The sequence below is a fragment of the Balaenoptera musculus genome, chromosome 10 (assembly GCF_009873245.2).
Source record: "Balaenoptera musculus isolate JJ_BM4_2016_0621 chromosome 10, mBalMus1.pri.v3, whole genome shotgun sequence".
NCBI classification, from domain to species: domain Eukaryota; kingdom Metazoa; phylum Chordata; class Mammalia; order Artiodactyla; family Balaenopteridae; genus Balaenoptera; species Balaenoptera musculus.
In genome coordinates this window covers 11,795,897-11,812,101 of record NC_045794.1, presented here as the reverse complement: position 1 = coordinate 11,812,101, position 16,205 = coordinate 11,795,897, and the positions used below count along the sequence as shown (strand labels likewise).

General features: G+C 40.2%; 1 protein-coding gene across 1 annotated transcript in view; it reads left to right on the top strand.

Annotated features, from left to right (window-relative positions):
* The window catches only part of PLBD1 (phospholipase B domain containing 1), a 69,086-nt gene extending 53,563 nt beyond the window's left edge, over window positions 1-15,523 (top strand). The window contains exons 7-11 of the mRNA XM_036867004.1: window positions 7,407-7,607; window positions 7,715-7,855; window positions 12,227-12,412; window positions 13,095-13,201; window positions 15,247-15,523. Of these exons, the coding sequence (XP_036722899.1) occupies window positions 7,407-7,607; window positions 7,715-7,855; window positions 12,227-12,412; window positions 13,095-13,201; window positions 15,247-15,414 (803 nt within the window). The 3' untranslated portion in view covers window positions 15,415-15,523. The remainder of the gene's footprint in view (window positions 1-7,406; window positions 7,608-7,714; window positions 7,856-12,226; window positions 12,413-13,094; window positions 13,202-15,246) is intronic.
* The last annotated feature ends 682 nt before the right edge of the window (window positions 15,524-16,205 follow it).

The following is a 16,205-nucleotide window of genomic DNA, read 5'->3' as shown; positions in this document are numbered from 1 at the left end:
TCTTTATCCATTCATGTGTCTATGGGCACTTAAGTTGTTTCCATATGTTAGCTATTTGCAAAGAATGCTGCAATGAGCATAGGGCCGCATATATCTTTTTCCAGTTAGTGTTTTCATATTCTTTCAATAAATACCCAGAAGTGGAATAGCTGGGTCATACGTTAGTTCTATTCTTAATTTTTTGAGGAACTTCCATATTGTTTTCCACTGTGGCTGCACCACTTTACCTTCCCACCAACAGTGTATGAGGGTTCCCTTTTCTCCACATTCCCTCCATCACTTGTTTTTTCTACCTTTTTGATGATAGCCATTCTAACAGGCATGAGGTGATATCTCATTGTGATTTTGATTTGCATTTCCCTAATAAGAGTGATGTTGAACTTCTTTGTATGTGCCTGTTGGCCATCTGTATGTCTTCTTTGGAAAAATGTCTTTTTAGCTTCTCTGCCCATTTTAAAATTGGGTTGTTTGTTTTTCTGTTGTTAAGTTGTATGAGTTCTTTATATATTTTGGACATTAACCTGTCGTTGGATATATGATTTGCAAATATCTTCCCTCATTTGGTAGGTTGTCTTTTCAATTTGTTAATGGTTTCTTTTTTTTTTTTTTTTTACTTATTTTCAGCTGTGTTGGGTCTTCGTTGCTGTGTGAGGGCTTTCTCTAGTTGCGGCAAGTGGGGGCCACTCTTCATCGCGGTGCGCGGGCCTCTCACTGTCGCGGCCTCTCCCGTTGCGGAGCACAGGCTCCAGACGCGCAGGCTCAGTAGTTGTGGCTCACGGGCTTAGTTGCTCCGCGGCATGTGGGATCTTCCCAGACCAGGGCTCGAACCCGTGTCCCCTGCATTGGCAGGCAGATTCTTAACCACTGCGCCACCAGGGAAGCCCCCTGTTAATGGTTTCTTTTGCTGTGAAGAAGCTTTTTAGTTTGATGAGGTCCCATGTGTTTATTTTTGCTTTTGTTCCCCTTTCCTGAGGAGACATATTCAGAAAGATATTGCTAAAACCAATATCAAAGAGCATCTTGCCTATGTTTTCTTCTAGGAGTTTTATGGTTTCAGATCTTACATTCAAGTCTTTAATCCATTGTGAGTTGATTTTTGTGTATAATGTAAGATAGTGGTCTAGTTTCATTCTTTTGCATGTGGCTGTCCAGTTTTCCCAACACCATTTGTTAAACAGAGTATACTTTCTCCATTGTATGTTCTTTGTTCCTTTGTCATAAATTGATTGTCCATGTATATGTGAGTTTATTTCTGGGCTCTCAATTCTCTTCCATTGATCTCTGTGTTTGTTTTTCTGCCAATATCATGCTGTTTTGATTACTATAGCTGTGTAATGTCATTTGAAATCAAGGAGTGTGACACCTCCAGTTTTGTTCTTTTTTCTCAGGATTGTTTTGGCTATCTGGGGTCTATTGTAGTTCCATATAAATTTTAGGATTTTTGTTCCATTTCTGTGAAAAATGTCATTGGAATTTTGATAAGGAGTGTACTGAATCCATAGATTGCTTTAAATAATATGGACATTTTAACAATGTTAATTCTTTCAGTCAATGGGCACAGAATATCTTTCCATTTGTGTCATCTTCAATTTATTTCAACAATGTCTTATAGTTTGCAGTATACAGGTCTTTCATCTCCATGCTTGAATTTATTCTTAGGGATTTTATTCTTTTTGATGCAATTATAAACGGAATTGATTTCTTAATTTCTCTTTCTGCACAACAGATTTTTGTATACTGATTTAGTACCCTGAAACTTGACTGTATTCATTTATTATTTCTAATAGTTTTTAGGTGATGTCTTTAGGGTTTTCTATACGTAGTATCATGTCATCTGCAAACAGTGACAGTTTTACTTCTTCCTTTCCATTTTGGATGCCTTTTATTTCTTTTTCTTGCTCAATTGATCTGGCTAGGACTTCCAATATTATGTTGAATAAGAGTGGCAAGAGTGGATGCAGAAAAAGCTTTTGACAAAATTCAACATCCATTATGATAAAAACCCTCCAGAAGGTGGGCATAGAGGGAACATACCTCAACATAATAAGGGCCATATATGACAAACCCACAGCTAACATCATATTCAATGGTGAAAAGCTGAAAGCATGTCCTCTAAGATCAGGAACAAGACAAGGATGCCCACTCTCACCCCTTTTATCAGTGGTTTTTGTTTTTTTTTAGTACTATGTTTTTTTCTAGTACTTTTATGTAGATGTCAGAATGGCATCATCAAAAAGAACACAAATGACAAATGTTGGTGAGGATGTGGAGAAAGGGAACCCTTGTATATTGTTGGTGGGAATGTAATTGGTGCAGCCACTGTGGAAAACAGTATGGAGGTTTTTTAAAAACTTAAAAATAGAACTACTATATGACCCAGCAATTCCATTCCTGGGTATATATCAAAAAAAACAAAAACACTAACTTGAAAATATACATGCCCTCCAATGTTCATAGCAGCATTATTTATAATTGTCAAGATACAGAAGCAACCTAAGTGTCCATAAACAGATAAATGGATAAAGAAGAAGATGTGGGACATATATATATATATATCACACACATACACACACACATGCACACATATATGATGGAATGTTACTCAGCCATAAAAAAGAAATATTGCCATTTACAGTATTACTAGAATCTTCCCTCTTGATACTGATTTTGCTTCATCCCATAGATTTTGGTAAGCCATATTTCCAGTTTCATTTGTCTCTAATTTTTTTTCATTTCTCCTTTGATATCTTTGTTGACCCAATAATTGTTCAGTAGCATGTTGCCTAGTTGCCACATATTTGTGATATTTCTGGCTTTCTTCTTGTAGTTGATCTCTAGTTTCACACCATTTTGATTGGAAAAGATGCTTGATATGATTTTAATCTTCCTAAATTTATTGAGACTTGTTCTGTGTCCCAACATATGGTCTATCCCTGAGGATGGATGTTCCATGTGCACTTGAGAATAATGTGTATTTGGCTGCATTTGGATAGAATGTTTTATATATGTCTATCAAATCAATCTGGTCTAAGGTTCATTTAAGACTGCTGTTTCCTTGTTGACTTTCTGTCTGGATGATCTAATACACTGATGTTAAGTGGGGTATTAAAATCACCTACTATTATTTTGTTGTCTCCCTTTAGGTATGTTAATAATTGCTTTATATATTTCGGTGCTCCTATGTTAGGTCAATATATATTAATAATTGTTATGTCTTCTTGACGAATTGTCCTCTTTACCATTACTTAATGTCCATCTTTGTCTCTTGCTACCATTTTTGCCTTGAAGTCTATTTTTTCCCATGTGAGAATGGCTACACCCACTTTCTTTTGGCTGTCACTTGCTTGGAGTATCGACTTCCATTCCTTCACTTTGAGCCTATGTTTCTCTTTAAAGCTGAGATGAGTCTCCTGGAGGCAGCATATAGTTGGGTCTTATTTTCTAATCCATCCAGTTATTCTGTGTCTTTTGATTGGTAAATTCAATCTATTCACATTTAAGGTGATCGTTGATAGATGAGGACTTAGAACTGCCATTTTATCTTTTATTTTCTGGTCGCTCTGTATCTCCATTGTTCCTTTTTTTTTTTTTAACATCTTTATTGGAGTATAATTGCTTTACAATGGTGTGTTAGTTTCTGCTGTATAACAAAGTGAATCAGCTATACATATACATATATCCCCATATCTCCTCCCTCTTGCGTCTCCCTCCCTCCCACCCTCCCTATCCCACCCCTCTAGGTGGTCACAAAGCACCGAGCTGATCTCCCTGTGCTATGCGGCTGCTTCCCTCCATTGTTCCTTTTTCCTTGTGTTTCTGTCTGCCATTTTAGTGTGGTGGTTTTCTATGATGTTTTTCCCAATTTCCTCTTGTTTTTATGTTTCCTCTCTCTGCTCTAGATTTATGTTTTGTGGTTACCATGAGATTTGTATGAAACCTATCATGGATAAAATTGTTCTTTTTCTGCTGATAGTATCTTATCTTCATTTGCCTACATGGGTTTCCTCCTTTTCCTCTTCCCTTTTTACGTTTTTGTTGTCTTAAATTATTCCTTTTTGTGTTGTTCGTTACTAAATTAAAGTAGCTAGAGTTATTTTTACTGCTTTTTCCCCTTTAATCTTTATGCTGTAATTAAGTTTTTAACAACCTATTCTGATATAGAATAAGTTGCAATTTTTTTATTCTGTTTGTCCATTTACCATTTTACTCAAAGTTTTGTGTACAGTACTTTTGCCTTCTCATTTCAGGTAGAAGAGCTTCTTTCAACGTTTCTTTTAAGGCACATCTAATGTTGATGAGCTCAGTCAGCTTTTGTTCGTCTGGGAACGTCTTTATTTCTCCTTCATATGTGAAGGATAACTTTGCTGGATAGAGTATTCTTGGGTGATGGTTTTTATCTTTCAGAATTTCGAGTATGTCATTCCACTCTCTCCTGGCCTGCAGAGTTTCTGCTGAGAAGTCTGCTGATAGACTGATGGGGATTCCTTTGTAGGTTACCATCCTTTTTTCCCTGGCTGCCTTTAGAATATTCTTTTTTTGTCATCGACTTTTGACAGTTTTAATACACTGTGTCTTGAAGAAGGTCTTTTTTGTATTGAGGTAATTAGAAGTTCTCTTGGCTTTGTGGACTTCTCCATCCAGTTCCCTCCCCAGGTTTGGGAAGTCCTCAGCTATTATTTCTTTAAATAAACCCTCTGCGCTCTTCACTCTCCCTTCTCCTTCTGGGATACCCATTACCCTAATGATGCCCTTCCTAAAAGAGTCAGATAGTTCTATAGGGTTTCTTTACTTTTTAGATCTTAATTCACTCTCCTCTTCTCCCTGTATCATTTCTAGATTTCCATCTTTAAGCTCACTAATTCTCTCTTCCATGTGGTCTGCTCTATTTCCAGTGCTTTCTAATGCATTCTTCATCTCATTTATTGAGTTCTTCAGCCCCAGAATTCCTGTTTGGTGCTTTTTTCGAATTTCAATCTCTTTGGTAAAGTATTCCTTCTGTTCATTAATTTCATTCCTGAGCTCATTGAACTGCCTTTCAAAGTTTTCTTGTAGCTGGTTGAGTATCTTCATGACAGCTATTTTGAATTCTCTATCAGATCACAACATTCCATGACTTTAAATTTGGTTTCTGGAGGACTGTCATTTTCTTTTTGTGGTACTGTGTTACCATGGTTCTTCATGGGGCTTGATGAGTGCTCCTCTGCCAGTGCATTTGAAGTGGTGAACATGTCTCTTCTTTAGGTAAAGCTTTTTTTCTCACTTGATTGTAGCTATTCAATAGGTTAGTAATTAGATGCCTTTCTTTTGTTTCCCAGTAGGTGGCGCTATAGCACAAGTTTTTGGTTTCTCCTACCCGCGCTGCCTGGTTATTTTTGAGAGCTGGCACTTTCCACCCTCCACTGTCTGTGTCAGAGGTGTCACCTGGTGCCCCCCCCCCCCCCCCCCGCGTCACTATTTCTGTCTCCAGGGTTGTTGGTTCCTTGCTGCTGCCGGTGTTGCTGACAATGCCACCTGGGGCACGGAGATGGCAGGCACTGTCTTCACCGTCCCTCTGGTTCCGCCTGCTTTATGTGTTCCCGGCCACGCACCCTTAGATGACAGATGTGTGGAACCCTCCAGCATGCTGCTGTGTCGGGCCGAGGAACCTTTGTTGAGTTATGGATGTCTTACTGGTCGTAGATGGAAGGGGAGAGACAAAGGGAGTGTCTCACACCCCCCCATGATGTTGATGTCACTCTTCCAAATGGGCACATTTTAAACACACTTGATAGGATAATAAGGGGAAACTTTTCTGTGTTGTACTAAGCAATAGATCTAAATGGAATCAGAGGAAAGTGGTCATTGTTAATGTTTACGATTCAAGTGGTTACGTATTTTTTAAGTCCTGAAAGATGCTTTATGAACTGTAAGGGTTCTCTTATTTCTTAATTAAATTTAGCAAGAAGCTTACTATGAAATGTTATTTGCTGGCTGGCTTTCATACCGAAGTGTTTCACTTTACCCTGATCTAAAATAGTGTGTCTTCCAAAGCTGCTAGTGACAGATAAGAGCAAGAACACAGCTTTACGTAGTCAAGGAACATTTGTTTCTCTTATAGTGCACTGTTTCAGGACTCTGTCCCCTCTCTGGGCCTTTTCCTTTTTTTAATTTTAAACTCTAAACTATAGAATTAAACTCCTTGACTGAAGTTTTCTGTAAGACAGTTTATCTTCTTTGTTCCAGAACTCTGGGTGGCCTCCATTTTTTTTGTCTTCAACAAACAGTCTTGCTCTTGAATGAAAGACTACTCCTTTCATGTTAGTATTAGTCACGCACACATATTAAAGAATGCCTGTCCTCTTGTTTCCATAGAAGCTGCTACAATAAGGAGTGAATTAGCAAGTTTATCACGCCAGAAATACAGAGTTCTATCCTATATAGGGAGATTTTCTACCAGAGTTTGCTCAAGGCTGCCAAGTATGGTTGTACAGTTCAAACACTGCAGAACAACCTCAGCCCAAGAGCTGAATGAACAGTCATTGAGGGACTTCCCTGGTGGTGCAGTGGTTAAGAATCCGCCTGCCAATGCAGGGGACATGGGTTTGAGCCCTGGCCCAGAAAGATCCCACATGCCGCGGAGCAACGAAGCCTGTGAGCCACAACTACTGAGCCTGCGCTCTAGGGCCCGCGAGCCACAAGTACTGAAGCCCTGGCGCCTACAGCCCTTGCTCCACAACAAGAGAAGCCACCGCAATGAGAAGCTCGCGCACCACAACGAAGAGTAGCCCCCGCTCGCCGCAACTAGAGAAAGCCCGTGCACAGCAACAAAGACCCAACACAGCCAAAAATAAAAACAAACAAATAAATAAATAAATTTATTTTAAAAAAAAGACTTGTGGCTCTGCTGATTTTCCAACATCTGTAAAACACATTGACCCAGAGTGTCAAAACCATGTTCACTTTTATAAATGTAGATACTTTTTCTACTTAAAAAAATTATGTAGACTCATTACATAAAATTTGGAAAATACAGAAAAGGAGAAAGAAAGAAGGCATCCATATTCTTACTATCCAACAATGAATCCTGCTAATATCTCCCCCTAATTAAAAGTTCTCCTGCAAAATCCTAGCAAGTGAGGATCTACTCTGTTCGTCATTTTGGAAACTTGGAATAGTCCCGATTTAATGTATTCTTGCCATCCCAAATCATAAAATCAGAAATTTTCAATGGCAAATCCAGGGATGGAGGTCCACTGGCACCTTTAGAAACGGCAGTTGAGTAACTGCCACAGAGGGGAACCAAAGCTGGGAGAGGATAATAATGGACACTGCAAAATGCATTGTGTACACAAAGCTCTGTGCTAACACTGATGCCTCAATATTTTGCATATGTGTTATGCTGATTTGTATATTCGTGTTTCCTGTAGGGTTTTTGGAGTCTCTGGACGACTTTTACCTTCTCAGCAGTGGTTTGGTATTGCTGCAGACTACAAACAGCGTGTATAATAAAACCCTACTGCAGCACGTGGTACCCCAGTCTCTCCTGGCCTGGCAAAGAGTCCGGGTGGCCAATATGATGGCAAATGGAGGCAGGCAGTGGGCAGAGGTCTTTTCAAAATACAACTCTGGTAAGTGGCCCTGCAGAATAACTTTTAGGCATGCACGTACGTTTAGATCTGGAGTTAACCGGTAAAGCCATACCCATGCCCTGTCTTCATGTCTCCCAATATTTCAGGCACGTATAACAATCAGTACATGGTCCTGGACCTGAAGAAGGTAAATCTGAACTACAGCCTTGATAAAGGCACTCTGTACATTGTGGAGCAAATTCCTACGTATGTAGAATATTCTGAACAAACCGATGTTCTGCGGACAGGTATTTTCTTCTTGCTAGAGGTCTGGAAGTCTGATGTGTGTGTGTGTGTGTGTGTGTGTGTGTGTGTGTGATGGATAATATGTGGTGTGTGAATGTATGTTGGGGGGAGTATATGCTGGGGAAGGAAGGAGGGGAATGCCATTGCTAGTCACACAGGGAAAGAATGACCAGGTTCAGCACAACATGTAAAACCTGCACCTCAGACTCTTACGTGACAGCATAATCTACTCTTATGCGTAGACTGGGACAAAGCCAGGCATTCACAATCTTATGACTACTTATGGTTCCAATATTACCTTCTCTCCTGGGTTCCCAAGTAAAACTTTTAGTTCAGCAGCTATTTATGGGAGTGCTACTCCGGCCCAGGGACTGGAAAAGCATGGATGTAGAATCCCCAACACACAGTCTGATAGGGAAGCAAGGCACCCAAAGAAGCTATTCGAACCCAGAAAGCAAAGAGCAGTGATAAGCTCTGGTGTAGCAAACCTGGTGGTGGAACTAAAGAAGGCACCGTGTCAGTGGGAGGGATGAGAGAAGGCGGTTCTGGAGGGCAAGGTCACAGCCCAGACTTTGGAAGTACTGGTTTCGGAGTCACATTGCCTTGATTTGACTATCTGTTCCTCAAAATCTTATCCACTCTCTCCAAGCCTCGCTTTCTTCATCTGTAAAAACCTGACAGTAATGGTACAGGTCCCTAGTCACTTATTTGTAATTACAAAATCTCAAAACTCTAAAACTAGAAGTTCTTTGTTCCTTTGTCTTTTGTCCTAGCTCGCTTGTGGTAGCAAAATATGACCTGATCTGAACTCACTCGGTAGCAAAAACTAACTTGAACTATTTATAGTCTCTATTTATTTCCTCTCCTCTGGAGAGAATTTATACATCAGGCTACAGAGTTATCAATGTCTTTGATTATGAGGGGCTCCCCACAGAGACTGCAACATCGTCTGTAATTTACACACCATTGCTGTTCTAAAACCTGGAAAACCCTGAATTCTGAAACACATCTGGCCCCCAAGAGTTTTGCGATGTGGGAGTGTGGACCTTTGCAATTTCACAGGGTTGTCATGATAACTAACTGAGATAATTTTTGTCAATTCTTGAGCACGTTGCCGACACGTAGCAAGTCCTGACACCTTGCGTTGAACGTAGTGCTCAGCGCACATAAGAAGTCCTCACTGAACGTTTGGTAATAAATGAAAGAGAAGATGATGTCTGCGTGGAGGTTTACAGGCTAGAAAGGAGCTCAGCAATTTGACAAGGGGACAAGGTCAAACAAATAGAGGCATGGTGACCGCGGTGTGAAGGAGAAACTATTAGCCCAAGACAGCTAGAGAGAAGGCTGTGACACGGAAGATAGGTAGTCAGGGGAAAATACAGCCTTTGGATCCTGCTGAGCAGTCAGTTTAGCCTTTATAGAAAGTCCAGAGATAAACCCACACACCTATGGTCACCTAATCTACGACAAAGGAGGCAAGAATATAAAATGGAGAAAAGACACTCTCTTCGATAAGTGGTGCTGGGAAAACTGGACAGCTACATGTAAAAGAATGAAATTAGAACACTTCCTAACACCATACACAAAAATAAACTCAAAATGGATTAAAGACCTAAATGTAAGCCCAGACACTATGAAACTCTTAGAGGGAAACATAGGCAGAACACTCTGACATAAATCGCAGCAAGATCTTTTTCGGGCCGTCTCCTAGAGAAATGGAAATAAAAACAAAAATAAACAAATGGGATCTAATTAAACTTAAAAGCTTTTGCAAAGCAAAGGAAACCATAAGCAAAACAAGAAAACAACCCTCAGAATGGGAGAAAATATTTGCGAACAAAGCAACTGACAAGGGATTAATTTCCAAAATATACAAACAGCTCATGCAGCTCAATATCAAAAAAACAAATAACCCAATCAAAAAATGGGCAGAAGACCTAAATAGACATTTCTCCAAAGAAGACATACAGATGGCCAAAAAAAGCACATGAAAAGATGCTCAACATCACTAATTATTAGAGAAATGCAAATCAAAGCTACAATGGGGTATCACCTCACACCAGTCAGAATTTCCAACATCAAAAAATCTACAAACAATAAATGCTGGAGAGGGTGTGGAGAAAAGGAAATCCTCCTACACTGTTGGTGGGAATGTAAATTGGTACAGCTACTATGGAGAACAGTGTGGAGGTTCCTTAAAAAACTAAAAATTAGACTTTATCCTTTAGAAAACTGGAGTCTTTGAAAAGGGAGAACAGACAGGTCAGAGAGAAGACAGGAGGAGAATTAGGAAACTGTTGAAATAGATCAGCTGAGAGACGAGTAGGAACAGAACCAAGATAAGGTATGGGTCCTGGGGATCAGGGCTGGTCCTTCATTTCCCAGGTCCTCGAATCCATTTTGTAACGACACCCAGAGGGAACCGCCTCACTCCAGGGTGGCTCCTGCCAGCTAAATGCATATAATGTGCATAAAACAGAATTAACTAAGGTGGAAACTTCAATTGCCAAGAAGATCAGATGCTACCAAGTAGCGGACCTACCTCCTCTTGTTGGAAAATCCACCTGAGAAGTCACATCATTAGGTGGTTACTTGGGTAGCATGGCAGTTCAAAACTGAGAACCTAGCTGTCTGACTTGGTCCTAAGAGCCTGATAATAATAGGAAGCCGCTGATTATATGATGGTAGATTCAGGTTCTTTGCAATCCCATTCCTAGATCCCATGAAGAGGTCTACCCTGGGACTAAAACAAGTTGATGCTGATCTGTCTGTAGTTTTTTTTTTTTTCCCCCCAGAGGCAAGAAGAACACAGAGTTAAATTCATTGAGTGTCTACTATATACTTGACATACCTTTTACTTATATTCTTTTGTTTGACCTTCATAACATATTTCCAGATAAGTAGTATTGTTACCATCTTACTGTAAGGGAAGAAAGGCTCAGAAAGAAACATGTGATTTTTCCTAAATAATTAAGCGATATCACATAGCCATTAAAAAAAAAAAAAAAAGTCCCGCAAACCTCCTAGTATTTGGAAGCAGCTGTGATATGTCGATAGAAGCCCTGGGTGTTTTTAGTCAGAAGGAAGGCATTCGACCTCTCTGAACCTCTGTTTCTTCCTTTAGAAGGAGGGATGTAATATTTATACATCAGCAGGTGGTTGTGATATTATACAAGATACTCTATTTTAAATCCTTTTTTAATCATGAAGCTTTATGAAAATGTGAAGTATAAAGCAGCCATTTTTATTATTCATTTGAGCTATTCACATAGAGAACTATAATTATAAAAGTTAATATTCATCTAGTGCTTACCAAGTACCAGACCCTGTTGTAAGCTACTCCATCTGTTTGAACTCATTTAATGCTCACAATGATCCTTATAAGGTAAGTACTGTCATTGTTCACATTTTATAGATGAAGACACTGAGGCACAGAGAGGTTAAAAAATTCGTGTAAGGTCACATACCTAATAACGGCAGGACCAGGCTTAAGATCCAGGCAGTCTAGCTCCCAAGTTGTATAACCTAGGTATACTGCAATAATAAATGTGACTTTTAGCCTGCGCTTTCAATGTTGTCTTTATCTCACTTCTTCCTGATGCTGGCTCTGTGCCCCAGAATCAGCAACGTTGAATGTCTTGTCATTTGTTTTCTCTTAATAACTTCACCCCCGAGTAGGGGATCCTATAAAACAGTAAGAAGGGAAAAAGGCAGACAAGGGCTAAGAGAATATGGGAGTGGGAATTAATCCCTGAATGGTGAAGGTTGACTGACTGTCCCATAGGCAACACCCTAGGCCACTGTAATCTGAGCTGTTCCTGAAATGTTGATTTTACTAAAGGTGTGTCACATGTTTGATGCCTAGTGACCTTGGCACACCGTGAAGCTTTGAATGAAGCTGAGCCTTTATGAATGTTTGGCGTCAGAGGAGTTAAATGCCTACTGGAACCTTAAAGACCATCTCCATTCCCCTCACATTATGAACTCTTCCTTTCCCTCCTCCTGCTAAAAAAAGGGGTTGGGGGAATGAGGTTAACTGCCTACGGTCTAGTTATTCAACCCTGAGCCTAGAATTCAGATTCTCTTCTGCTTAATAGATTGCTTTAAGAATTTGGGGTGAAAAACCAAAGAATCCTGATGCTCTTCTTCCCCTAATGGAATAATCTAGAGGTATACCGAGTCTGTAAATTTCACAGGATCTGTTTGATTGCCAGGGTTCACAGTCATTATTTTCTATGTAGTATCATTTTGTAATTACACAGCTGTGGCAATTTTCAAAAGAAAGTACCACGAATAACATTTCTTTTGTTCCCTCTCTCTTCTGTCTTCCTCCCCGTCCATCCCACCCTCCCCTCCCTTCCATTCCAAATTAGGATACTGGCCCTCCTACAACATTCCTTTCCATGAAAAAATCTACAACTGGAGCGGCTATCCAGTGTTGGTTAAGAAGCTGGGTTTGGACTACTCTTACGATCTGGCTTCACGAGCCAAAATCTTCCGGCGCGACCAAGGGAAAGTGACCGACATGGAATCCATGAAATATATCATGCGATACAACAGTACGTGGCACGTTTCTCAAGACTCATTCTTCAAAACTCCTTTTCTTCCCCATGGATAAAGAATCCATGTAATTTTATCATCTCTGTACTAGAAGGAATTATAAGAAGTCATTGAATTATTTAGTATTCAACTGATAATCTGCATATTATATACTCAACAAATAGAATTTTGTCCTCTTTTATAAAAATGATAGGGAAGAGGATTCTACATATTTTTTTAACTGAAAAAGTTATATGTAAAACACAGAAGAAAGAACCCATGTAGGGTACTTTTTTTTACCCTACCGTCCCAAACACAGATTTCCTTCCAAGGAGAAAAGCAGCTACTAAAACAACAATTATTCATAAACACTTTATTTTTGATGAACAGTATCGAGTCAGATTTGTATTTATTTTGTTAAAAAAAAAAATGTATGTACATTTGTCCTCTGTTATCTCTCTTCCATCCATTCTTCACTGTGCAAGGTTCTTGAGACCAGGCTGAGCCTGGAGCAGGGGACTTGCGGTTGCCTCTTCCCAGTACACGGCGGAGGTGACTTCTGTATATGGGAGCAGGCTGGGCCGAGGAGGTCTCTGGGCCACACTCTCTGACCGTCTAGGCTTTCACAGGTCCAGTTTACTGTGGATAAGTGGATCTCGGAATGGTCAGTGCTCACTCTTTTCCCCATCACTTGTTTCCTAGATTACAAGAACGATACTTACAGTAAGGGTGATCCCTGCAATACCATCTGCTGCCGTGAGGACCTGAACTCACTTAATCCAAGTCCTGGAGGTTGCTATGACACCAAGGTAACACGCTATTGGTTGTTTTGTTTCGTTTTTTTAACTTTTTGTTTTATACTGGAGTATAGCCAATTAACAATGTTGCGATAGTTTCAGGTGCACGGCCGAGTGACTCAGCCATACATAACATGTATCGATTCTCCCCCCAAACTCCGCTCCCATCCAGTCGCTATTGGTTTTTGAATTTAATTTCCACCAGTACCTAGGCCTTTTCAAAGGCAAAGCTGCAGAGGTTTTTGTGGCATAAAACACAATGATGTCTCTGAACACAAACTCAGTTCAGGAATCAGCTTTTTCAGAGAGTCTGGTGGTAGGTGCTACTGCCTCACTTCCAGTTCCTGCTCTGCCGCTCAGCTGTAAATCACATCGTCTGTTATGCTTCTGTGTCCTCGTCTGAAAAATGGAAATAAGCGTACTTGCCTCAAGGGTTGTTGTGAAGAATCAACATTTACTATCTATAAGATGTTCACAGCAGTACTCAGTGGGTTATTTGTAAATGTGCACAATCATGCCGCTGCTGCTGATGGTGCTGGGGAGGTTTTGTCTTACCAGGACCCGCCCAAAGCCCAGAGAACATACTGAGAGCAGCGTGATTTCACGTTACACAGGAACTGAATGTAGCTGAAGGAACAAGTAATGGACCAGATGCTCAAGCAATGAAGAGTTTTCACTATGCTAGAATTCTTAAGTGCTGTAATGTGTCTCACAATATAGGTAATAAAAAGTTTGCAGTGGGGCTGAAGCCCACTCACATAGGCTTGTGAGAACCAGTTGTTAAAATAGTTGACACCATGTTGATAGCTTGAAGTGGTGGAATATTTACATCATGGAAATCAGCAAACACTACAGATTGGGGTCTTTTTCCCTCAGAGAGCTAGTTAGTTAAAAATTTACCAGCACACTACTGGATTTGGGGTGTCCAAGGTTGTGAGTTAGCCATCTAGTTGGTGGAAGGAATCATTGTACCACATCCTTTTGCACTTTTGGCTTGGGCATGTGTCTTTTCATTTGCATCTCCAGTGCTAAATTCTGGAAGAAATCTCTTACAAGCGGAGTTAACTGTTCTATCTGAAGCTCTCTAATAACTGTAAGAATGCCAACCCCCCCATACATTATTTTTTCTATCAGCTTAATGTCTAAACAGAAGATGCTTTAGAATAGTTTGAGCCAAGCTTTAGCCTTAATGACTCTCAAAATGCTGTGTAAGAAAAATTTAGTGGATGTAGCGAGCCTGGCACACATGAAGCCCCAGTGAATGCTTTTGTATTTATTTCTTTTTAATGGTATTTGCAGACATTCAGTAAAGTGTGTGAAAAGTGTTATGTCCATTCCAGAACACACAAAGAGAATTACTTGAACTGGGGAGAACCCAAGCCAAGCTGCCATCTGCCAAATTCTACTTTTTTTCAGGAGACAAGAGCCTGCCAATTTTTCATCAAAAAAGTCTCTGTTGAAGCATATACTTTAAAAATATCATTTCTCTTGAGCCATTTTGAATATGAGGAAAATCAGAAGTTATGAGACATTTCCTGCTTTCCCCTCTAAGCTTAAGATCTGCTGCTACCCAATGTTCAAGTGTTTTTAAGACACGGACCTCACTTTTTATCGAGTTCCTTCTACTTCAGTACTCGTTAGTGCCCTGATTAATAACAACTTTTACTGAGGAATTAATCTATTCTAGGCACTGCTTCAAGTATTTGCTCTCATTAATCCTTATGACAACTCTTCTATGAAGCAGGGTTATTAGTTTACTTTTACAAATGAGAAAATGGAGTCAAAATACATTTTGGAGCTAGAATTCCAAACATGAGTAACCTGATTCCAGATCTCACACTTTTGGCGGTTAATTTAACACACTTCTACTAGTCAGTGCACATTTGAATGCCAAATGGAAACAGAAGAGCATTATTGTGGAAGCTTGCAAGATTTTATTTTAAGGGGAGCTAATACTGTGACTTTGGACAAACAGCAGGAACAACAGCTACAGCAGGGACGTAGTCTAGCTTTTCCCCAGTGGTTTCCTAAAAGGTCCCCCTCTTCTCTCTTTGCAGGTGGCAGACATCTACCTGGCATCCAAGTACACAGCCTATGCCATCAGTGGGCCCACAGTACAAGGCGGCCTCCCTGTTTTTCACTGGAGCCGTTTCAACAAAACTCTCCATGAGGGCATGCCAGAGGCCTACAACTTTGATTTTATTACCATGAAACCAATTTTGTAACTTGACATAAAAAGGAGGGAGATGAGACACCAAGGGCACTATTTTAACTATGTTTTCCCATTCAGAATTAGTCTTAATAAAATATATTCAATCCAGGCTATCACTTTCATTTTTCACTGCCAATTTTGTCATTTTTAAAACAGGCATTTACTATGGGGTGGAGCGCTGTAGAAGAAAACGTTACATATGATAAATGACAGTACCGTTTCAGCACACAAGCTTATACACAACAAAGTATGGTAGAAACTGCTCCCTTGCTCACGAAAATCCATTCTCTGCTCTTAAGCCTGGCCCCACAGACCACACCTCCCAGGCGCCCTCGGGCAGCTGTGCCACGTGGCAGAGTTCTCGCGAGTGGACTCTTCCCAGGCCTGGCTCCTAACAGCCTGTACTCCTCGTGCTCTGTCCCCTTCTCCCAGCTGGATGTGCTTAACGACAAAGCCCTAGGGGGTGGTGGGACCTCCAACAGGAATACTCCAATAGTGTTCTTTTTCTGGTCATTAAGAAGCAACAGCTGAGTCTTTTTCTGGTGCAGGATAGGCACATAATATAGCAAATTTTAATGTTGTCTCCCATTAGTTAAAAGCAGCGTATCTAATCTGGGAGCAACTCTGCATAACAAACTTTTCTTTCAAAGCTGGAGAACTGTATGTGGTTTGAGTACCGTGGTACTGTCAAGTTAAACGAACCATACTGAACAGTGTAACAGTGACCCTTAACAAGGTGAAAGACTCCCAAAAGAAAAAAAAAAAACCACAAGGGCTGAGAATAATCAGAATGAATCAGAGTAC